Genomic DNA, 25,436 nt, shown 5'->3' with positions numbered 1-25,436 from the left:
TTTCTTCAATGCAGTCTGTTGCTCTCTGTCGGTATTGACACTCGCTCTTTCTTTGTACTTTCTGACTGCAATGGATTTAAAATCCTCATATGTTACTGTTTGTACAAGTAATAGCATTGAAAAGCCTGTAACAAGATCAAGATCTCTAATGGCACTTCTGGAAGGTGAAGCAACGTTCTCCTTTCCCTGTACTAGTGTTTTTCTCTAGAATATTATATTGAGCAACAGCAAATTTACTACTTCATAAAGCTGTGTCCCAAACTCTGCACCCAGCAGATTCCCTGCTAACACACTTTTATTGCAATGCAAGCAGGAACGTGCCAAGCAGCAGCACTGAATTCCTATAGAGTAACCTCAGAAGGGCAAAACAAAGCTCAGAACTGCCAGGTATGAAAATGCTGAAGGAGGCAGACCACTGCACTGGACCTTCTTGGCTTGGAGGGTTTCCTCTTGGTTGACTGGGTGCTGGTTGGTTGGTTTGGGGGTTTTGTTCATCTGGTTTTAAGATACAACATCACTGGCTTTCCAACTCAGCTCAAGACTGGACCACCTCCCTCTAAACCCAGAATACCCATCATGTTTGTTCCTGGACCTTCTTTAAAGCCACCTTTGAGCCTTCCTACTTGTGCAAACCGCCTGTGTAATAGTAACTGCAAATGACAAACATGACACGCTTCATCTTGTGCAAGAAATGAAAGCCTTTAGGCTGTGAGCAAGGGCAGGGCCCAAAGAGAGTTTCAGACTTGCCTCCTATGGCTCTGCCTGCAAACAGAGCACTGCAGCTCATCTTTAGGCTCAGTGCAAAGCTAACCCTGTGTGTTGGAAGAGCAGAGGATGGAGTTTACCCGTCCAGCAGTGCTACAGAACTTGCAACCCCACAACACAAACCAGTGCAAGACACAAAAACAAACCCTCCAAAACTTAAACTTGGTATTTAAGAAAATAATTTAAAACCTCTGAAAGTCTCAGCACTGAAGATCCATTAACTGCAGACTTCCATCAGCACACAGCTGCCTCCACAAAGAGCATCATTGAAGGAACAGAGAGAAACTGCCACAGCAGGTACCCACAGACCCAAAAGTTCATCTTCCTTAAGAGAGGGACATTTGTATATCAGTTAATGCATCCAAATGGGAGAAGTTGTCCAATGAGCTTGGTACTTTGCTTGTGCAAAGGTTAACCAAAAGGTACTTCTTTATCTGAGAAAAGCCACTTGAGCTCTTTCAAGAGGTTTCCATGGGTATCCTGTTGCCAGCATTTGATTCGAGAAAGTTTCTAAATGATACTTGTCTGCAAAAAAGTGACCTCTTCAAACAGTACAAGTAGAGCTTCTGTTTTCCCTTGTTTACCTCAAAGTCTGCTCTGGTTTTAACTATTTAGAGTAATGAGTAAACGACCAAAAACCCCAAAGCAACGCAAATCTGCCTGATATGATGGACCACTATGGCCAGGCTGAGTCCACAGCCCCAGCTACAGGGGTCAACAGCAGCCTGGTTTTATCCATCACCAGACAAAACACCAAGCCTATAGTCCCTGGTGCTGGAGACAGAAGGAAGGGGTGAAAATCCCCTTGGCACTTACCAGGTACGTTATTTTGTGTTTTAAAGATGAGGAAGCAGAAATCTCATTTACAGGAGTGATTCATAAGAAGCCTTGTGAGGGCTGGAGTAGGGAGAGAACCAACACTTTAGCGGTAATAAAATTAATGGTCTCACCACTCAACTCTGTTCTACAATTGGCTTTCATGTAAAGTCCCAAATGTAAATAAAACAAAGCTCCCTGAAAAGGAGCTGAGCATCCTTGCTCAGAAATAAGAGCAGAGCTGGTGTTTGAAAAGCTTTGTATTGCCATCTCAGCCCTTCTAGCAGGGGGTCAGAGAGTCTGGCTGCTATTGCATAGAAACTGGCTAAAAATCACACTGATTTGAGATGCACAGAAGAGCTTCAGCGTGTCCTAAAGGCTCCTTTGCCATTTTGATTCTTCAGGTGTCATAACAAGTTTTGCTGCAGGGTGAAACGTGGGAGGAAAGCCTAAAACCACCCATTTTTATCACATAACCACCTTCTCTCCTGGCCAGCAATAATACTGGGTTCCAAACGCTCCATCCCAACCACACTCTGCTATTTCAGAGATTAAAATAGAGGAGAAACTGCTGGGATTTCTTTGTAGCAAAGGGATTTCTTGCTTGATGCCACAGTGAAATCAGTGACAGAGCTGGACAGCCACACCAGTGTCAGGCTGTCAGGCTACAAAACAAGGTTTTCTACATCTTCACAATACCAAATGAAACGTGCACTGAAACCACCTTCATTTTCATTTCTATCACTGGGAGCTGGTGGCAAATTAGTCAAGGCCTTAGAAGACAGATACACATAGCTAGAAGGTCTCATGTGTCAGCGATATTCAATGTACAAGGCTGCTTAGCTTACATTTATTTGCACTAAAGAATAAGGCAGTGGGCTCCTTTCCAAACATCTTAAAAAGACAAGAAAGGAGACCTTATATATGGCTTGGGAATGGATCCGTTGTGGCAAGAGACTGCATTGTATCATTAACATTATAAATTCCATTTACAATACAGCAACCATTTCATCCATCATTTATTCATGCAGACCAGAGAGAATGTCTGGCATTTTTAGGACCATGGTTCTGCTTACTCTTGATACCGCTACAGTTGCTGGGCTGTGAATGAACAGCTCAGCTCCGGCTATTGCCTGCTCAGCTCTCCCCCTTCTACATGCAAAACTAAACCCCAGCATCTCATCACACCTCAGTAAGTGCCTAAATCCCCAAAGTCTCAACTCTGACATTACCAGGGTTCCATGTTACGTGGGAACAGTTTACCCTCAATCAATACATTTGGTCACTACAAGTCTTTCCTCACCCTAGAAGTATGTGCTGCTCCATGTTTCCCTTGCACCAGTACTGCAGGGGCTACTTCCACTTTCTGGACTGGCATGAGGAAGGGGCAAGAAGCCTTGCCAGTCTGCACACCTTGTACCACCTGGACTCCCAGCTCCTGTTAGACCCCCATTAGCTGCTCATTAATTATAGCACTCAGCTCACCTAGGAGGCAGTACTGTAAAAACTCATTGCCCTGCCAGTACTACCAGCACTGGAAGCCTGAATGTAGATAAGACTGGGAGTAGAGGGTGAGTGTGGCACAGCTCTTGTGATCACTACCCATAACCCAGACACCTCACCAGCTCAGCACTCCTCAGCCCATCCAGATGGATGGCTGCATAAAAACCTGAATACAGCTTCTTCCAAAGTTCTGTGGCAGAACCTCCGATTAAACTCTTTTGCCTAAAGTTGAGTGTTTTACTGATTTTTCACTTTAACACTCAGCAGAACAGAACAATCACTGAACAACCTGCTCCGGCTGTCACTGGTTCCAAGATGATACTAAATGAATAAAGCAAGTCTGCATTCACAGCTTACCAACACTGACTGCCTGTCACTACTCAGCATCTTGTTACATGGAATGTAAACAGAGAAGTTATGAAAATGGTACCTATATTGTTCGTTCCCTAATGCAGGTTTTATTTGAAGCAACAAGAAGCAAGCTTTGGATTGGAGTTAGCTTAGTTTTCCATGTTATGTGTATAAAAGAGAAGGGAAAGGAAAGTTAATTAAAACTGCAAACATACTCTGAGTGATATGGGAAAAGTGTTCTAAGAGCAATTAAAGAATGCACCACTAACGATACAGTAGCAATAAGCTACCACTGACAGAACAACTTAGGTCAGATAAATCCAGTATTAAATAACCAAAGTCCAAGCCGCTGACCATGCCTCAGAGATGATTTATGGAAAAACACGGGCATTACAGAGGACATGGCCTATTGCAGTGTACAGAACACAACAGAATTTAAATAGTAAAGCAACACTTCTAGCATCGCAAGCACAGCTCTCAGAAGACCATGTTCTGAAATGTAGATTGAGGAAGAAGTTAGAGAGAAACATTCTTTTGACAAAATTGCACTTAATGACCAGAAAAGCATTTCCTCATTTACACTGTTGCCAGCTTCACTTTATTTACATGGAGACAGTCCAAAAGGCTGTCTCACACCCACCAGAGCCAAGAGGTTTCAAAGATCATAGAAAAGATCATAGAATATGACCATTTTTAAATATTACTATGAACATAAAAGGAGATAACACATTGGGGATGGATTCTGGGATGTGGGGGTGACCAAGATGTCCAGTTCACAACAGTCTGATTAATTCCAGCAGCCTTCCTGCTTGCACAAGGTACACAACATCAAGGCAGAGGCACAGCAGTTTTAGAAGAGCATACACTGCTGACAAGAGGGGGTCAGGGTTCACCAAAGCAATTATGATTGCAGCAGAATGAATAACTAAAGAATGCACATATACCCATTTCACTTCATAGTCATCTCAAAGATTCTCCCCTGGCATCTTAAAATGCTCTGTATCGTGCAGCACAATGAGCTGGACAGCCACAGACAGCAACTAAATGCCTCTCAACACACCTACAACACATGCTACCAGTAAAGCATGTTTGTTCTGGGCTGGGATGCATTAAGCTTTACTGGCAGCTACAGTCTGAATTGATGTTTTGTACAGTAAGGCACCTGTACTTCACTGGACTGGCTCACATGTACCTCTCAGGTAGTGGTTTAAAGGACAAAGCTAACACTAATCACTCCAAAGAAAGCGCCAGGACAGAAAACGTAACTAAAGATGATGGCTAAATCCTGGCTAGAGAAATCTGGCAGCTCAGAAAACCACTGCTGTGACGTTGGCTAAGTGTAAGTCAATTGTGGGGGGACAGAAGGATCGTGCCTGCCTCAGAGCAGGCTGTACTTCACCACAGATGCATGGAGACAGCAACCCGGCCCACTCACAGTACACCCAGCTTGTGCTAACACAGCGTGGAGCTGCATTCCCAGGCAGAAGCATGCTAAGGTACCACCATGCAAAACTGTGCACATGAAATGCTGCTCCTCACCTCCTTCACACATTCTCCAGATGAAGTGATAATTCAGTCACCCCAAAGCATTATTAGCATAAGTAATTCCACTTTTATTGTGAAATGACGAGAGGGAGGCTTTCTTAAAAATCAAGTTAATTTTCCTGCACCACCCCATTTTACTGGTTATATATTATTCATCAACACGGTGGAATGAATCCAGTAATAACACCCAGAATTAACTGCTTGCCCGTTTTAGCCCTCTACATCTCCAAAGTCTCTGTATAAAGAAAACTCCAGTGTCATTACCAAGAAGTGATACCTAGGTCTTTGACTAAGGTTCCACAGTGCTGTTGATTATTCCTCACATGGACTCACTGAGACCAAACAGAACTCATAGGCTTTAATCTGCAGTTTGTGTTGCCTCTGCAATAAGAAAAGAATTCAAACTGATGAAGCAGCCGCAAGAGCAAGACTCAAGGCACATGTGTGTAAACAGAAGCTCTTCTGTTCTTATAAAAACAAGCCATAAAATATACAAAATAAGTAGGATTCTCTCAATTCAACCAATATACATCCGCCTTCAGGTTCCAGAGGCAGTAGTGGAGCACAAGGAAGAATCACTGCTACCACATTATCAGCATTCACTCTGCCATCAAATAAATTAGACTTATTGGTGCAAAGAGGAAACAAAGTATGGCTGTTTTCTGGATTTGGGGGTATTTTTGTTTTTTCTTTCTGCTTTGCTCTGGTTCTTCATAAAAAAATACCTAAGAAATTAGCATTTGCACAAGGAAACAAGAAACTACATATTTGCCAAATTAAATCTTAAAATAATTTTGTAAACTGTACAAATATACATCATTAAACATTTACAACATTAACTTCCTAGAGGACTGCTCTTCCAAGCAATGCAGCTATCCAGCTTTTCTTTACAAAAGCTCAAATCTATCAACTGTCAGGTATAAAGTCCCCTTCACAATCAGGGACCGTATGGGAAAAAGATGAACCTACTGATAGCAGCGGTATCAATACAAGGGAGTTCCAAGTGTACTAAATAATTTAAAATACAGTCTTTGCTAGACAGAAATCTGGGAATAGATTTTCAGTAATGAGCCAATACTCAAGTCAGTGAAACATCTTTCTTCGCTTGGCACTGTTTGAATCTGTGTTCACTGGTGACTCTTCTGATGTTAATGCACAATAGTCTTTGTTCTGCTTATTGATGCAACTTTCACCTCCTTCACTGTGGGATTTTAAAACACTTTTCAATGGAGGAGCTCTCTGGTCACCCTCATGCCGAGCCGTGGAAGGCAAATCACATTGTCCCGATGTTTGTTGGGGCTTCTTAAAAGTTTCTGTTCTGGAAATCTGATCCCTGGCAGCTGAGGACGCATCGAAGCCTTGCTGTGATGTTGATCCTGTATTGCTCTGGTCTCGGTGACTGCTGTCTTTTGAGGCCTGCTCCTTCCCTCTGGCTTCAGTTCTACTAGCCATACTTGCCAACCTCGGGTCCCGTGGTTTCTCCTGATCAGCAGGAAGCATTGCAGATACCATGCGTGCAGGGGCACTGCCTCTCCTGGAGTTCACAGCCTGAGCACACTGTGGCTGCTGGGGCCCTCCACTTCCCTGTGGTACTGCACAACCAGTGCCAGCAGGGAGCTCCTGAGGGCTTCTGGCCTCCTGTGGATTTGCAAGTGGCTTCTTGCCACTGGAAGACAACTGCGTTGGAGGAGGTTGCTTTGCTCCTGCACTGGCTGGGGGCTGTACTGATGGCTTCAGCTTCAAGATCTTACCAGCATCTTTCCTGTAGCTTTTTTCTGATGTCTTGATAATGGCACCTCTTTTCTGAGCATCCTGAATCAACTCATTCCAGTCTTTGCTTTCCTTTCAGAAAAAGACACACCCCAGAAAGAAAGGTTATTGGAAAGAAATCCACACAAATGGACAGAGGTGTCAGAGGATACACAACTCCTTTAATTAAGGTACCTGACACAACTGTCATGGAAACCACTGTTATGTTTCTTCTGGAATGGAAGAATCTTATGTTTCACTTGCAAATCAGCAACAGACACTCTGGCTGCTGTAACACAGGGAAGGTACTTTCAGCCATCAGTGAGCTACCACTTAAAATGACAATTTCTGTATTTATGAAGGCCAGAAGAGTTTTCTTGCAGAGAGTGAAACAGGAACAAGGTTTTAATGCCCTCTTGTGGTGTAGCTATCGAACCCCACCCTTGGAAAAAAATCAAGATCCAGTACTGTAAGACATCAAGCCTTTTCAAGAGCACTCCCTACACATTCATTGGGCCTTTGCAGTCCCCCGATATGTAGTTCTGTTTAAGAAACACCTGTTTCAAAGAGTACAAGCAAAGCCTATACTTAGAAATCACATGAGTACATAAAGTAGTATCAAAACCAATACTCTGAAGATCATGGGAATGTTTGGGGGTGGGTCTGGCTTTCTAAAATCATTTTCTTTGGTCAAGTATCCAGTGACAAATACAATAGCTGGAGGAACGGTAAGGATTGAGCAAGGAAGCATTTCTGCCATCACCCTATCTTACCAATAGAGAGATTTTTCACAACCCCCACACTTGAATTGTAAAGCACTGTGTTACAATTTAGTTACTAAAAATATTGTGAGAGTAATTTCTAAATTTCCTCCTTGGAAGCAGCAAGGAAAAGAGATTTTTAATTGTTTTGGTTTTTTAAAGAGCTTTGGCAGCTGACAGTTATAGCCAAAGCTTTCAAAGAGAACCTTCCAGAGGCCTGGATTCTACTGATTTATCAAAACACCACAGAAGGGTCCCCTTTCATAGACTGGAGCAGTATAAGGATGGTTTTCACTTTCCCAACCTTGACTTGACCTAAAAGGGTGAATCACAGAAGATCATTTGATTAACACTGTACCTACCATAAGAGTTTTCAGTCTTCCAAGGATAAAGAGGCTGAATCTGGCTCGGGTAATGGTAACATTCAGACGCTGGAGACTTGCCAGAAATCTAGGTTACAAGAAAAGCTTAGCTCCTAAACTACTCTTTCACAAGGTTTAAGTGTTAAAACAAAAAGTGATAATACTCAATTTCAGTGAAATGGAAATAACAGAAGCAGTTATAAAGGCAGCAGTAGTTCATGACCCACTCCCAGATCCCACCGAAACAGCCCTGCCTTACATGAAGGGCTCTGCATTAATCAGGTTTTCTGTCTTTCACCACTCTAACTCCTTGCAGGGAATTCCAGTTCTTTCCAATTCTTGCCGTTGATGTTTCCTTTCTTAGAGTAAATCCCCTCTTAATGCCAACCACCGCTTCCTTAAGTGTTCCTCAAAGTACAGAGGACATGAACCTCACTTCACCTATGAAGACTTTAAGCTTCTTTTTGACTTGAACTGAAATGGATTAATAATATTTGGCATGATTAATGAGAAAATATTCTACTGAAATACTGAATACTGGACACAAGTATTTTCCTTTAAAGGTGACCTGCACTGGAAGCACATTAAAAAAGACTTTTGCTTTGTCATGCTTCAAGAGTGAAATGTATATTCTTACAGAAGAAAGACAGTATTTGCACTACGTAAATTGTCTAGTCTGGTTATGAAATATCACAAACCAAGGTACTGAAACCTAAACAAGTGCTTAATGTACTCTTAAAGGTTGATTTCTATTAGTTATTTGCCAACACTCAAAAAAAGGTTTGTGAAAGTAATATAGATTACTTCTTCTCTAATGAAAAAAGCTCAAAAAATGCACAGCTTATTCCATACTAAAGAAGTTTGCAAAACAAAACCAAGTCCTTGTAAAACTTAGCCTGAGCATGTTCAACATCAACGCCTGATACAGTGGTCATGGTGCTGAGACCTGCTCTTCAGCAAATTCCAAACTACACAAGTCCCAGCACCGCCCCAGGAAATTTGGGCAGTGCAGAAAACAAGAGAGACAGGTAGGAAGCAGACATGGGGAACAGATCCAGCACTACAGATATTATAGTTCTTTAGGACTTAAGAGCATCTTGAAGGACTACCAGATATTCCTAACAGCTTTTAAAACTGATAAGCAGCAAGACCATTTTCTCGGGGGGGAGGCAGGGGGAAACAACAAACCAAACCAAAAACATTATCTTTCCTTGGAGTTTTCTCCACCATTTGAAAGTTACTTTCAGAGTATATTTAGTACTGAATTAGCTACCCTGAAGACCAAATACTTTGCTCAGCTACAAGATCATAAGGGTGCCTCAAACTTTCGCATTACATCTTGCCAATGACACCTGCCCCTGAAGCAGATGTCCAACTCATCAGCATGTACTGCTTCTACAGCATTGCACTGCCAAAGCTTCACCACAGTAAGCTGGAAAGTTCTCCTCCAAAAGAACAGACAGAGGTTAAGTCCCATGTCAGCCAAAAGAACTGGCAGGTTCTAGCTGTCTTCAGTTTCCAAACTCAACCAGATTAAGAGATGTCTAAAAATCATCACTGTTGTTTTCTAGAAGATTTGGATTCTTTCTCTTCCCAAAGTAAAGTTCAGCACAGTTAAAAGTCCTTTATCTAGCAATTAGAGAATTGGTATCAGTAAGTATGCAGGAACAAAGATTTTTGTTTATGCAGACAGACTTCCCACAGTTTAACTTCAAAGCCAACTTAAGGCAACATAATTCTATTACCATTTTTTAAACTAAGATGACCCACAAGTTAGTTCCTTCTGTCTCAAACAGGAAACACCCACGTAAAATTACCAAACCTGCTATCTTGAATCGAGACATTCTGCAAATCTCCTCACAACTCAGAAGACAAGGATATCCATCTAGAAGTCAAAGATCTAGCTTGTCTGCACTGCATTCCTAGTGACATATGTAACTAGTTAACAATACTTCTACAGAGAGAATGTGATATTAATAGGATAATGAGCTGCAGAAATTGCATGTCATTTAAAGAGAACAGCATTCAGAAAGTTACAATATAGATCAAAAGCCATAAGAAAAATAACTGCTGCAATACTAATGCAAAGAGGCAAGTTCCCAAGACCAATCGTGCCAAACCAAAACGGTGACAGGCTAAGGGAGGATGCAAATTCATCAGCATGCAACACAGAACACAATACTTACCATTTCTGTGTTCCTTTTCTTCAGAGATTTCAAACCAGTAACATTAATTCATGCATTAAGATACCCTTTAATTTGCTGGCTGTAGTGACTTGTTCTGGTCTTACATAACTGCCTTACTGTCGTATTAAAAGATATGACTATATCTAGTGTCACTGGAAAGGGGACTTGCAAATCACTGAAGAGAAACATACCCAATTGACCCTTTAGTGCTGTTTGCCCGGACACATGTCACTATGATGCAGTCTTTCTCTCGTCCCTGGAATGCATCTACTGTGTCCACTTCTGGGCTGTTAAAGAAAGAATTAGCAAGCTGTTCAGTACGTTAGCTGAATTTTTAAGCAACACACTAATGCAAATTGCCTAAATACTATCCTTAACCATCATCTGTCAAAATAACCCCAGGTAAACTTCTGCTTCAGTGTAAGAACCTAAAGCTAAATTTACTTTTGAGGCCAGCAACATTATTGAAAAGCTGTTCAGGTCCATACAGCTTGGAATTTTAGTTTTTCTTTTAAATACACTTTATTCAGAACAGCAACAAAATCAGAGCACGTAGAAAATAACTAAGAAATGGTACAAAGGTCATGCCTGGTCTAAGCAAAAGGCTTGCATGTCCCCTTTAAAGGCATGACTGAGTACAGATTTTAGTAGTACAGAGAAAGGTTTCAGAGTTTTTGCTATTATTTTAAGGGGAGAAACATGCAAGAGCCACATCCCGTGTGGAAACTCACAGTTTCTTTACCTGTTATTCCTAAATACTCTGTCCAGTTGCTCTTGAATTCTCTTTTTCTGTGCACTGTAAGGCGTAATTATTCCTATGCGTCGAAGACCCAGATCCTTCCTTTTTTCTTTTATTGTTCTAATTAATTCCATCACCAGCTTCACTTCCTGAGGATTACTAAAAGAGCTGAAAAAGACAGAATAGAAACATTACAAAACCATGTTTGACAGCGCTTTCAAATTCAGCACTTCAGCCCAATCTGTAAGGGGATTATGAGACAAAGTTCCTGTCCTGAACTTTTGCAGTCTCCTTCACACAGACACTCAAAGAACTCTACAACCAAGCCCTGATGAAGGGGTAACAACGAGAAGTATTAGCAGCAAGAGGCTTACACTTAAGGTTCCTTACAACTATATAGGTTTGCCTTCCTTACAGAACAGGCAAAGGGGAGGACTGAGCCTGCCACCTTCTGGTATTACCACAGCATGCAGCTGTGAAAGGAAAGTCAATGATAAAATCAGGAACTCAAATTGCTACTAGAGATGGTAGGTATTCACTAGCAGCAACAGACAGCCAAATCAATATTAAAACCAGTTTCAGATATAACAAAACAAATAAAAAAAAAACCCAAACATTTAATACCTGTTTTTTTGTGAAACTAAATCAAACAAAGCTGAAAATGCAGTCCTGGCTACTTTATGCATATTGGGATCAACAAAGGAGACAAGGTAATTAACTCTCAGCAAATCTAAAGTTTGGCTGAGTAGAATGCAGGACTTACTCATTGTTTCGCTCCTCATGGCCATCTCCTACATCAAAAATAAGGTAGGGCTGGAATGGCCACTCTGAAGAACATCTGTTCTCTTCTGTCGCTCTGTAAATAACATTTTTATCACTAGGTAACCATACAGGATTCTAAAAACTGATACTTCATTTATTTACACCATGGTTATCAAACACAAGCAACTTCCCCCCCCCCCTCGAAGTCCTCAATTTTCACTGCTACATACAGATACTGAGGTCTGAAAAGGAACTCTTAAGGAGTAATTATGCTGAGTTTTAACCTATGTATCACAGTCAGCACTAAAAAGGTGGAATAAATGTTTTCTCTCATTAAACATCTTCCCACACACAACCTCAGGAATTTTTAGACACAAAAGAATATCTTGGTATGAAAAGATTTCTTTGAAATACCTCCTGCTTAGAAAGGAGAACAGTGTCACCCACCTATCAGTCTTTAGAGTCCTGCCGTAAACGTAATTGGATGGGAAGAGGCAGATGTCAGGGTGCATCCGGTATTGCACAGTCAGCTGCACAACTGGCAGGCTTCGTAAAATATTCTTGTGCACTTGGTCCTCCAGGTGTCTGTGCAGACGTGCCATCAAGGACTGATCATAGCCATATTCCTGAGCTTTCTGCCAGGGGGGAAACATGGGACTGACTTCTGGGGAATGGGGTCCCAAATTAACATCAGGAATTTGCTTTTTCAACTTAAAACTACTTGGTGTTTCCTTTTAAACTAAATCACTGACAAAATGACAAAGACTTGCACGTCGATTTCTATTTGTGTTAGTCTGTTTCAGGAAAGACCACCTGCATAAATCTCAATTTTTGTCAGTGTTGTCTTTAGCAAGGCAGCTTTTCTTTGTGAGTCACAACACTGGGAAATTTTAGCAACATCAACAATAATGAAAAGATCTTCCAGGTGGCATCTCCTTAAGCAAGCACACAGCCTCTGTACGATTTACCCTTCTAGAGAAGGCAGTCTGGTTTTTCCCCCTTTTAGCCAGATGTTTAAAATAGACCTTACTGTCAGATACAAGAGCGATCCTGTATGCTTCATCCTTGGAACACATCTATAGGGTGGTAAGGCCCCATACAAACAGGTAGCCTTCATCCCCCATTCCCTAAGGAATGTGACACTGACTGAAGCTCACATAATGAAATAACAGAGCCTGCCCATCACAGACCAAATGCAGACCTGCACTGAAACCCCTATTGCCATAGCTATTATTAATGGTGCATGAAATCAAAATTAGTTCCAAGCTACACCAGGAAAGGCCATAGAGGTTGTACTCTCCCGTCTCCATCAGCTTTATCCACACATTTGAAGGCAGTATTGATACAGTCTCCAGGTAACAAGAGACTAAACTTGCAGGCCAAAAGTTATCATACACATCCTGATCTGACATTGAAGTGTCTTTTTTTCCTTTTACATGTTCTCTAAATACTGTTCTTTACCCTGTATCCACTACATAGCATGAAAAAAAACCAGTTTGAATACTTACCACTGATTTTACTGTAGGAGGGAGCTGTCTGGGATCCCCAACAAGGACCAGTTTATTACAGCGATGGATCAGTGGAATCAATGTTTCAACCTCACAGGACTGCCCTGCCTTTTGTATACGCAAACAGGACAGAAAGTAGAAATTGTAAGCAAAGAAGAGGAGGGAAGGATGTTCAATTCCCTGTAACAGAGCCATGATAACTCAAATGCCTTCTAAGTCTTCTAAAAAATAAAAATTAAAAAGAAATACAAAAAAATAAAAAGAAAAAACCCATAAACTCAAGAGAGGAAAAAATAAGGATTTCTCCCTAATAAAAGACTACAAACAGATTTTTCTTTTATTATGAAATATGCAGAGCACTCTAAACAGATACAAATATAACCCAACCATCTGGACATCCCTGAAGACATTTCAGAGCAGCAAGAACCACATTTCAGCCATGATTTTTAAGTAAAAGCCGTTTGCCATTAAAGCACCAAATAAGTCAGAAAAAGCAGCAATTAAAAGTTACTCTTCTCATGGCTCTACACCCCAGAACCGACTGGCTACCAGTTAAAAAGCAAAAATGAGGCACTTGACCCACAGTACATCACACCAACAGCCAGTCAACCCACAGTATATCACACCATCAGCCACATAACCACAAGCCACCTAAGCAGAGAACAAGGCAGACCTTAGAGATGGAACACACTGTAGTTCTAATAGCTTTACTAACCTCATCCACAATGACACAGCTGAAAGGATCAAGTCCTTGCCGAAAAAACACAGATTCCAGTAGGCATCCTCCACTTGTACTCAGTGTGCAGCAGATGATGTCGGACTCCAAGATGATATCTGCCTGTACTTTCTGAGAGTGCCCCCGAACCTTCAAGTACAACAGGACACCATGTCTCCTTTCCTGTTTAGGCTTTCTTAGAACCATCCTAGAGAAACTTCTAACTGCCTGGACAATACTAACTGCCAAAGAGATCATGCATAATGCATCACCCCAATGAAGTTATCTCCGTTATTACAAATGAAAGGCACAAGTTGACTTCACTGAAGTGTTACTTCCACTTTAAATTACAGATCGATACCAATGAGGTGGCAAGCTGGATAGAAGTATCCTTTTATCTCTCAGCTATGCAATCTAGACACACTAGCTGTGAGAAAAGCTTTGTTGGCCATCACATTTGTTAAATCCAAGCCTCCAGGACCATTAAGAGACAGCATATATTTGTTAAAGATGAATCTTTATTAATCCCATGGTTCATATCACTCAGCCTTAATTACTGGTTTTGCTGTCAGTGCCTATTTCTACTTTCTATCTCCACACCCAAAAAATTCTTCCAGTTGTTGTTTTACTTCAAAATATTTGTAAGTATCTCAGTTCCAGCAGCACTGTAAAGGGGCATGAAAGTGGTAATAAAAATACATCCCAGAACATAAGGACACACATGCTTCTTTGCCAAATATGACACATTTGTTTCAATTCCCCCTTAATTGTAAGGGTGAATATTCCCATTCAGTTCTGGGGGGAGAGCACTGGGGATTTCTGTTTGCTTTGGTGGTTTGTTTGAGGGTTTCTGCAATATGCAGCCTGGATTTCACACCACGCCGTCCATATAACTATAACTTCTACTTTGCTTATGACCTTTATCTACTTACCTACTATATAAATTCTTTCAGCCACATCAAAACCAAATCTCTATCCCAAAGAATATTAAGTACAGAAATATATTTGCTGAGGTTAATTAAAGAGCTGCCTCAAAGATAAATTCCTACCTCCTTTAGTTGAGAAGCAAGCTGTTGTCTCTCCTTTGTAAGTCTGCCAATTTCATCATCTAACATTTGACTCTAGGATGGGAGAAAAAAAAATAAAGAGAAACCACACATTTTCCATATACTTTTTTCTTCTCTTACCCTAATTCATTTCTTAAACATTTAGACTTGTTCAGACTTTAATATTAAATGTGTCTGAAGAAACTCACCAGTTTTAGAAAGTTGTGAACATATTTAGACTTTGCAACACACAATGCTACATCTTGCATTTCCGTGCAGCTGAGAAAAAGGTTTACCATCAGAAATCTGTAATCTCAGCACAAATGCCAAATACATAGACAAAAAAAATGGACAACTTCAAGCACAACACATATCCCAAAATCTCACACCGCAACGTATATTACTATTTCCAGTTAAACAAAACCAGAGCTTTGAAGTATACAATCAAATTAAATCATTAAGACTTATAAATATGGTTATACTAAAAACTGGTGACAGAACCAAATGAAGATTAGGAAACACCAGAGCAAGAAGTGGCATGATCAACCAGTTGACAGCAAATCCTGATGGAAAGTTCTTAATTCCCTTTTGCAGCGCTAACCAAATTTTCCATCAGTTGAAAAAGCAGGCGAAGAGAGTTACTGCTCAGAGATGGCATTAAACAGTAGAGTCCTTTACTCTCAAAAAATACAAGCAGGATTCAAAACACTACTATCTTACCACTTCCTTCTTCTCACATCTGTGCATGGCACGCTGACGAGACAGCATGTCCAGCTTTTGATCCAGAGCAGCTTTCTTCTTCTGAATATCCTGGTCACAGTCAGCTGGCTTTCGCTCTATAATAAAACAAAGGAAAACATACATGAGAAATAGAAAAACCACATTACAGTAACATTTGCTCTCACTCAAATGGTCAAACTTATGTGTTGCATTTTTCTGTTTTCTGCTGAGGTCTTGTAAAACAAAGATAATGAGAGCTGGTTCCAACTGTAGCTCTCAAATGCTGCATAGCTGCATTGCTTAAAAATCATGGCCTTTACATATATGTACTGCAATTTCTTCTAAAACAAAAACCCCCAGTCTTGTTTATTTATTTGTTTTGCTTAGATTTTAGGCCTTATGAAAGCTGACACTTTCCCACCAAGACTGAACAACAATACTTCATGAAGCACAGCTGCAGAAAAATCTCTTACCAGCATTTTCTTCTTAAAGGACACATAGCCCTAAGTGCAAAACATCATCAAGCTCAACAAAGATTGAAGAAAAGTCTGATTTGAATGTTACTTACTCATCCTATGTTCAACTTGCTTATCCAGGCTAAATCCCCGGACTTCACTGTTGATTGCTTTTTCAGCACCAAGTCGCACTAATTTGATATCACCACAATTTCCTGTTTACAAAATCAGGGTTAAAATACTTTTAGATTGCTCCAATCATCCTTGCACTTTGGTATAAGAGAAACAAAAAAGTAAACATCATAGAGATCAAACAAGCCTTTCCCTTCTCTGCCTTTCAGGGGGTTGCAATAAGTTATCTAAACACAGCTACAAAAAAAAAACAGGAAATCCAAACTCTAAACAAACAAACACACACAAACAACAAAGATGATGTTGCCCATGTTTTAGTGCTGGCTAGCAGTTCAAGAGTATTATTCCAAATTAACATAACAACCTATTATTCTCAGGCTTATCTAAAACTTACAGAATTCCTACTTTAGAAGATGACCAATTACAATCAGGAACACAGCCGGTAAGCCAAAACCAAACTAACATTTGGTTACTATACAGGTTTGGGCTCTTTTCCCCCCACCATATACCAGAGGCCTTGCTCAGACTTTATCTACTTTGTATTAGTTACAAACTAGGAGGAGAAAACAAAGCACAAGGGAGAGGTTCTGATGTAAAAAGTTTCAGTCTGTTCAGCATGACCAAAGTCCAATTTCATTCAAAATCAAGGTAATAGTCTTGTGTTCAAATCTCTAAGGACTAAAAACCGGTGAACTAAAACTAACATTATGAGGAAAGGGTCAGTGTCTATATAAAGACAAAATGCAATCTATTAAAAATAACCACCTTGTAGAAAAGCACATTGAAATTAGTAACAGTATAAGGATGTACGAATCATGCTCTGCAAGATAAAAAAAGCTGCTTAGAGTAGCATATACATACTATATCTAATCAACTGTTCTAGCTTTTACTTCAGGTTTTGCCAACTTAACAGAATTTTAAGCAGAATTTTAAAGTAAACCATACCCAAAGGCTCCTGTCTGTTCTGGCATTTTTCCTTAAACGCAATGATGATCTTTTTCATGAGTTCATCAACAGCAGCATTTGATGGTGCACAAACAAGAAAACGGTTTGGCTTGATCTTGGAATTTGTTTTTTGAGTTTTCTCATTCCTAGTGTTCTGCAGATTAATTAACAATAAACCAAAACATACTCTTTAGATTGTTTTCATTTGTGGTTTAAAAGCCAGACTGTACATTCATCTTAACCAGCAAGCAGACTATGGGGACTCACACTTAAATATCACTTAAGGTATGCCTTACATTGAGTAACAGGTCAAATGTATTAATAATACTGCTTGCTTAACTTCCCTTCAACAAAGATGTACTTCATAAATCTACTGGTTGCTGTTAAGAAAACCATTAAATAGGACAGGCCAAATAACATTAATGTATGAAAGAATATTAAGATTTAAAAAAAAACCAACAAGTGTTTTTATTACCAACTGTGCACATTTCCTTGATTTTACTCAAGTTTTGTAAAATAAATGTTTTCCAAAAGGCCCAAAAGGTATTATTTCCACTTTTACACCCTATACTATATAGATGCAATAAAGTCAGCTTAATGAATTACACTCCCAGTAATTACCAATACTGTGCTCCCATTTAGCTTAAGCTCTTCCATTGACACCATCCTTGTGTCCACTCCATGCATCATCAGCACATGACAATTACATTGGGTTCACTTACCTCTTTCAAAACACGAGACAGAAGTCCAACAATAGTTTTTGATTTTCCTGTCCCAGGTGGTCCATGGATAAGGCAGATCTTTGGAAGCCCTGGGTGCTGCTTTACCATGGCATAAGCTGTCTCAATGGCTCTCTTCTGATCTTCATTGTACTCATTCACATTCCATGCCTGATCAGACACAAGGAAAAATAATCTATTAATGTTGATAGACCCTTCCATGTTCATTTTATGTATTTTCAGAATGTCCCCCACTCCTCTAGCTACAACTCAAGAACCTGAAGGGTATGGAAGTTTTTAATTCTAGGTTTGCTCTAGATGCACACCCAATCCTGAGTCAAGCTGTAATGAAGGTTTCATTTACTCTACACACCCCTTTATTTTGCATTACCTTTTCCATACTATGCCTTATTTCCTGAACAGATACCTGTCCAGTGTGGAAAAAAAACCTGAAAGGTGCTTGAAGTGCACTACTAGTATCTATGTCAATACAGCAGAAACACACAATTCACACAGTCAACCAACTCTGAAATGCAGTGACTCAGTGCTTCTGAAACTTATCTCAAAAAGCAGCATGCAAAACCAGTTTCACAAAGCCACACATCCAAATGCCCACTTTTGTCATCCCTAATCACATTCAGCTGCATGACTTACAGTGCTTTCTGAGGCTACAGGCAAATCTCTGGGACAGAAGTCATTGTAACTTGGATTTATGATGGGTTTAGCCAGGGGACTCCTGCTCAGTAGCAGCAGACCTTTGAATGTTCGGTGTGTGGTAACCAGGGAGCCAACCACCATACACTTCACTTGCTTATTTACGAAGAATGACAAATTGCCTCGAGTTCGCACAGAAAGATGACAGATGGTATGCTGCTCCTTTTGTCCTATTAAAAGAGAGGAGGAAAAATCAAAACAAAACCACAAGCTGTTAATTCAAAGACTATCCAAACTGTTACGTAGAACATATTCTAACAGGTCACTCAAAAGAATTCATCAGAACCATGCCTTCTATTACGAAGCCAACAAATCTTTCTTGCAAAAAAACCCAAATGCCAAAACAAAACAAAAACCCCACACAAAACATATACAACAATGCTCTCTAACCCAACTCAGATTACAATTTTAATGAGGTAGCACTAATCCTGATAGTTGGTAATTCATAAATTCAGTTCCAGAAAATAGTGAACATTTTAGTCAGTGAGACCATGAAGTTCATATCTCACAGCAATGAACTCCTCAAGATGTATGCAAGGCATTTATTCATCATTAGTTTCTGTTCTTATGCAAAGCATTAACCTCTGTATTGTAGGAATTACCTACAAAAATGCACAGAAAGCAGGTCTGCACTTTTAGTTCCTGGCTTTTTACAATGCTTCTAGCATGGAACATACATGCTGCAGTGGAAAAACAATCCCATTTCCTCTGAGGTAAGTCGTACGGTACAACTACCAACAACCAGTGATGAAGTAGCATTTTATGGTACCCAGAAGAATCCAGTTTTTATTTCAACCCTATTAACTTACTAGTTGCACGGCCAGATGCACGAGAAAATCGTGTCACGAGACCAACTTCGTTCACTATTTGGTCCTCCATCTCACTGTCTTCCCTAAAGGGATCTTTTTTCTTTTGGACCACCAAAAAGATTAAGTCATCTTCTTTTGGATGAAGCTGCTTTGCCAAATCACTTTCTCGCAAATGAGCTACACAAAATACATTTTAAAATAGTTAGAACATTAAAAGGAAAATGGTTACAATTCTTCTCTGACTATAGAATCATAGAATAGTTACTATAGAAGTACTACAATTAACATATTGAATATACTTCAGTAACACTCACCTGTTGATTTTTAAAGCAATTAAAACCTATAGCAAAAGACTATGAAGAGTTTTAACACCATCCTGCATCCTTAAGCCTGAACATAGCGCTAAAAAATAAAGCAAGTCAAGGACTATTTTATTTACCAACAGAAGCTAAAATAAAATCACAAATGAATGAAATAGGAAGTTGAAAAGATTTCAGCAGTAATCAAGTAACTTTTTGTACAAACACATAAGCCCCTGCAAAATATGTATTCCTGTTATGCGCATTACATAAAGCGGCAAATTCAAATCTTTTCCGTAAAGCACAAATTCTACCTGTAAGTGCTAGCTCATTATAACACATCACTTACATGAAAATGAGAAGAGGGGTTTATTAAAACAGAAAAATAACAAAACCAAAAAACCCCACAAAACAACCCCTTACCTGTAAAATCTGCTGTGTTCAAGTCAGCAGAGAAGCTCTGTAAGTTGAAGTAGTAACTCTTCTCTCTCACCTTCTGGTTTTCTATCCACTCTTGTGCCAGCTACATGTTGGAAAGTAATAGCTAAATAAAAATACTTTGAAGGGTTTAGTGTTTCACAAAAATAGCATATCATGACTCAAAGGGCAAAAAACACGAAGCAGAAATACAAGAAAGCTAACAGACTGTCAGGTACAAGCCAACAGTCCTACCTGTTTCTCTAATGTATGTGGGCACATTACATAAACAGAGCAAATTAAAAGTGCCTCCTTTCCAACACCCTCTCATTTCTTACAAAGCTCTTCAAAACAAATGTGTGTTCCCCCCGACCACATTTTCACCCTAAAATACTGGTATTATCCTGGTACTGACTTCATTTTCTACCTTTTTTTCTATGGAAGAAGTGATGCAATGACTGAATTTGCAAGCATGCGACTTCCAGCTGAAGGAATGCTGCATTTTCTCACTATTAAACTACAAACTATTAAAGTCAAGCTGTTTGAAAAAAAATGATTTTCAGATTAACCCACCCTCTCACATAAGCTCTCAACGTGAATCAAAACATTACATCTTTTTACACTGGCATTAAAAGATTTCCTTTTTAAGCTTTATGTGCTATAAGGAAAGAGGAACCACTTCCTTTTTCCCTCCTTTCGCATGCTATTGTGGATGCACACCCAATAAAATAGTGGTACTGAGGTAACACTGGCAGTCCCCATCTTAAACTTAACTGTCTTAATATTTCCCCCTTATCATTCCTCTATTCAGATCTGTATCTGAACACTTTCAGAAGGTAAATATAAGGCATATAACAATTTCTAATCTCCTGGTAAAATCTATTAGGGCTAATGAAAACAAATCAAGAGGCAGACAGCTACTTACTGTTTCAAAGGCATTTAGCATCATCAAGGGGAAAAATGTATTGAAATAGTCATTGTATCCTTGAAAGTGGATAGGAACAGCAGCTACTAAAGACTGCGTCAGATTACTTGGAGGTCCAAAGAGGCTGGAGTTCATAAACATTTCGTAAGTCCACCTTAGGACTTCAGTAATAAAAATACTGTGATCATGCTGCTGAACATAAAAGGGTGAAGAATATGCTTCTTGGACAGGCCTCCTGGAAATGTTTGAAGCATTGCCATTCTGTCTATTTTGTGACTGAAGGACATTATTAGGAATGTTGGATTGAGGTACATTAATGAAACTTGGAGACTTGCACGTCTGATTTCGTGTCGGTATAGGCTTTGCATTTGGAGGTCTGACCACCACTGGTTTTGCTACATTCACTTTGCTTTTTGAAGCTGGTGGTAGCTTTTTAACATCTTCGAGATCCTTGCTGAAGGCTGCATTCCGTGAAGAACTTGCTGAGCTGAAAATTTTGGTAGTGGAAGGCTTTCTTGGTTTAGGTGGCAGGAGAGAAGGTTTAGCAAACAAGTGATCTGCTTCTGAGCTGGTAGCTGAATGCTTACTACAGTACTCTCCTGGTTTTTCTACTTTTTCATTACAGTCTTTGTACTTGCATTTCACTACAGTCAAGGATTCACTCTGCTGAAGGCTTTTATCAGTATCCATTTCCTCTGTGTTTTTCCTAGCTGTAGTGGTATCTTGAACACTTTCCTCCTCAGAACATAAGTCCATATCCACTGGGTCTAACTGAGTTAAAAACAGATCATCATCATCACTATTTTCATTCAATTTACACCCATTATCTTTTGTCTTCTCACACTCAGGCTGGACAACACAATCATTTCCTGAAGGTTCATTTTTACCATCTCCAACCAATGCAGAGGAAGAGGGACTTGAATACTCAGGTACAGGAGGAACCATCATACCATTATCCTTTGATTTTATGTTAATGTCTGAAAAACCAGGCATTTTAGAGACACCAGTTTCCTCCTCCTCCACAAAAAGGCTTTCAAATTCTCTTTCACCTGCAGAGGGAAAACCAGTACACACCCTTTTTCCCTCTCCCTGCGTTTCAACAGATGCCACTTCAAACCTTCCAGGCTTTTGTTTCTTAAGTTTTGTATCCAGTTTGCTAGCTTTTCTGTTTCTACTCCCAGAACTTCCTGAAGGATTTCCCACTCCGACCCTTCTTTTGGGCATTGTCTGCCTTAAATACTGAAGGTCTTGGCAGGCCAGCAATTTTTTATTATGTTTTATAGACAAACTCTGAGGAGCAATTAGTTTAATCTTCTGTTTCTGTGCAACCCCAATTCTCCCTGCAGCTTTACCATAGCTGCGCAGTTGCGCCAGACTCTCTAAAGAGCGCTGGGATAACTCAAATGCTCTGCGAGGTGCCTTCTTCAGACCAAGTTTTTCTACAGTTGATGCTGGTGCTGGACACTGCCGAACTTTCTTTGGAGGAACCACAGCAGGCATTGAACTGCCAGGCTGGGAAGTTTTTAATTTACTCTGAAGTAGTGTTTTAGTTTGTGCTGGTTTACGGACAGGTTTTTGGACAGGTTTTTTAGGGCTTCTTTGAACAGTTCTTGCTACCTTAGAGTTTGCTATACTCTTCTGTGGGCTTGCACTGTTTTTCTTAAGGGCCAGTTTTGAAGCTAATGAGATCTTAGATGTAGATGGTTCAGTCAATTTTGAGTGCAGGGTGAAGTCTTCAATGGTGCCTTTGCCTGCAGAATTCTCCAGTTGATCTTTTGCATTTTCCTTACCAACAGATTCTTGCAACGCTGAATCAGTTGCTACTTTTGTATTATCAGCTTCTGTCTGATGAGGAAGATTTTCCGTCTTTCCTGTCAAGTTTGCTTCTTCTTCCATGTTATCATCATTTACGTAATCCGTATCATAACCCCATTCATTTGTGTGATCGTCCAGTAAGTCATCTGAATCATTACTCCCAACCAATGCTGAAACGTGACCTTCTTTATACTTTTGAGTTACTTCCATGCTGTAGTCTTGAGTATCTTGCCAAACCGAATAGACATCAAGTTCTGTTTCAAATTCAAAGTACTGAGACTCACAGTCTTCCAGTGACAAGAGAGAGCTTGGTACCTTTGATTCGGTTTTGGTATCACTACCAGAAGCGCAGCTGGAAGTTGAAGGCTGCTCTTCAGGATACCCATTTTCATATTTTTTTGTTTCTTTCTTGTCAGCCACAGGATTTTCTTCATCAGAAGAGTCTGAAATTATAATGACTTTATTGTTAAGGCAATCTGAATCACAGGGAGATGTCGTACGCTGACCATCACTGGAAGATCTTATCACACCTTTCACTTTTCTTTTAATATCACACACATTATCATCTAGTGAGCTCTCCTGGCTTGAATCAAAGGAAAAATTGACACTTTTGGCATAAGCAGCTAAAGATAATTTACTGAGTTCTCTATCAACCTGGGAGTCTGTTAAAGTATTATCTTCAGAAACTGTCTTCATAAACCCCTCCTCTTTCTTCCCCACTGAATTGCTTTCTCTCTTGAAATACTTTGAAAATTCTAATAACCTGTCACTTGATTTACACTTCACTGACAGTGGCCTGATCCGAGAAGCAGGGCTGGATATATTGTACTTGTTTTCAGAGCTAAGCTGAACACAACCATTTGTTGAAGTTTTATCCGTAAAACAGGACTTTGAAATTTGATCTTCACAATTATATTTAGCCAAGTCATTTAAACTAAGCTGTTTTGAGTCTGAAGCTTGCATGTCAGGTGCATTCCTAATCTCAGATTTCAACAATGAACTTGATTTTAGTCCAGTCGATACTTTTCTCAGTAAGGTGCCACTGAACCCTGAAAGCATAATCCCATCATCTTCATTCTCCTGCATACCAGGTTCACTTTTAAAGAAGCTGGAGCAAACTCTGCCTTCCTTTGATGAGACAGCACACAGTGAATGAAGGTCATCTCTGCCATATACACTCATCTCGCATCCACCACCACGTGAACTCTTCTCTTGCTTTATAGGTAAAGTTGTAGAGATTGCATCGTTTCCTGCAGCCACAGAGGTATCCAATGCTCTGTTCTTTATACCTCTTATAACTTGCCTTAAACACACTTGTAATTCCTGAGTTTCCTGGATGTTCAGCTGCCAACCTAAAGATAGATTTCCTCGCAGAAGAAGATTGAGTTTGTCTAGGTATTGCTTGCAAAGAGTATGCTGCCCAATTTGATAGCCTTCTTTAAGAAGGCTGCGTATCAATTGCACACAGGCATGCTGCACAGAGTTAGAAGCTTGTAAAGATACTGTCAATGAACTTCTCACACATTGTCCAGGTAGTTTTTCAGTGCACTGTGTAAATGCAATAGCTGGAAGCATAGTACATTTCACCACCGCTTCCACCCATTCCTGGGAGCTAATCCATAACAAATGCAGGCACTTCTTCTTTCTGTGTAGTTCAATAATGGAGACCAAGATCAGGAGAAAAAATTCAGAGACTTTGTCACATTGCTGGATTCTTTCATTGAGAATACCTTTGATTTCCGAGCAGAGGTAGTGAATGACCTCTACTATATATGCTACACCCAAGTCCTTTAAATCCATGAGCGACTGAACAAAAGGGATGAACCACAAAAATGTGCTTTGATGGATACGTGTACCTCTACCAATTGCAGACTGAAGCATGTTAGCCAGTGCTTGCATATCTTCATACATGTTGGGGCAGTAGTCTGGACAAATGGCAGTCTTCCATCCAGTATCCTGAAAAATAATTTCACCATAAATCATCCTCATCATCTACATCTGCAGAGTTTCACCTCCCAGGCGTTTTTCTTCTAGCCATAAAAGTTACTTTCTTTCAAATATATGTTCATTAAACGGTAACATCTCTTATATCCTAACGCAAGTCAAAACCTAAATTTTAAAAATGAAAAAAATAATCAAACACACGTATAAGGAACTCATTTCCTAAAATGTAACCTATGAAATAAGTGTAAAGTATTATTTTCTTTAAAAATCATTGTAAACTCTCCAAAAGATATTATGCTGACATAATTTAACCTCAGATAATCAAATATACATTTAAAGACTTCAAAGACATTTCCTAAAAACAATGCATCAACATCAAGAGAACACATTCATAAATATTTATTCTGAATGTACCAACTGAACAAGAAGTGATCAGACTGGCTATTATTTAACGCACACAACAGTGACATACATCATTCAGTATTTTTTCTTTACATCACCAGCAGAAACTGAGTAACTTCCCCTTCATGTATTTTATAGATGGTTTAAACTGACAGTTTCATTTTGTGATCAGAGTTCAAAGAACAGGAAAATACTGGTTTAATACCTTTTGAGGCTTTTCTGTGTTATAACTATACACAATCTGACTGCAAGTAACCATGTCATCATTGTAGTCTGACTCTGGTTCAATCTTTGTCCTGAAAAGAAACAGAAACCATTACAGACTCCACACA

At 39.8% G+C, this 25,436-nt stretch overlaps 1 protein-coding gene across 1 annotated transcript in view; it reads right to left on the bottom strand.

Moving 5' to 3' along the window:
* Nucleotides 1-3,522: 3,522 nt before the first annotated feature.
* SETX (senataxin) overlaps nucleotides 3,523-25,436 on the bottom strand; it is a 31,058-nt gene continuing 9,144 nt past the window's right edge. The window contains exons 8-25 of the mRNA XM_005146332.4: nucleotides 25,310-25,400; nucleotides 20,944-24,714; nucleotides 20,025-20,124; nucleotides 19,303-19,479; nucleotides 18,434-18,663; nucleotides 17,783-17,950; nucleotides 17,061-17,214; nucleotides 16,097-16,198; nucleotides 15,532-15,644; nucleotides 14,812-14,883; nucleotides 13,763-13,912; nucleotides 13,048-13,155; nucleotides 11,987-12,174; nucleotides 11,541-11,633; nucleotides 10,781-10,945; nucleotides 10,230-10,325; nucleotides 7,853-7,940; nucleotides 3,523-6,822 (exon numbers count right to left, since the gene is read on the bottom strand). Coding sequence (XP_005146389.2) covers nucleotides 6,064-6,822; nucleotides 7,853-7,940; nucleotides 10,230-10,325; nucleotides 10,781-10,945; nucleotides 11,541-11,633; nucleotides 11,987-12,174; nucleotides 13,048-13,155; nucleotides 13,763-13,912; nucleotides 14,812-14,883; nucleotides 15,532-15,644; nucleotides 16,097-16,198; nucleotides 17,061-17,214; nucleotides 17,783-17,950; nucleotides 18,434-18,663; nucleotides 19,303-19,479; nucleotides 20,025-20,124; nucleotides 20,944-24,714; nucleotides 25,310-25,400 — 6,625 coding nt within the window. The 3' untranslated portion in view covers nucleotides 3,523-6,063. The remainder of the gene's footprint in view (nucleotides 6,823-7,852; nucleotides 7,941-10,229; nucleotides 10,326-10,780; nucleotides 10,946-11,540; nucleotides 11,634-11,986; nucleotides 12,175-13,047; nucleotides 13,156-13,762; nucleotides 13,913-14,811; nucleotides 14,884-15,531; nucleotides 15,645-16,096; nucleotides 16,199-17,060; nucleotides 17,215-17,782; nucleotides 17,951-18,433; nucleotides 18,664-19,302; nucleotides 19,480-20,024; nucleotides 20,125-20,943; nucleotides 24,715-25,309; nucleotides 25,401-25,436) is intronic.

Source organism: Melopsittacus undulatus, chromosome 11 (assembly GCF_012275295.1).
Source record: "Melopsittacus undulatus isolate bMelUnd1 chromosome 11, bMelUnd1.mat.Z, whole genome shotgun sequence".
In the NCBI taxonomy this organism is placed as follows: domain Eukaryota; kingdom Metazoa; phylum Chordata; class Aves; order Psittaciformes; family Psittaculidae; genus Melopsittacus; species Melopsittacus undulatus.
This window is presented reverse-complemented; position numbering and strand designations above follow the sequence as displayed.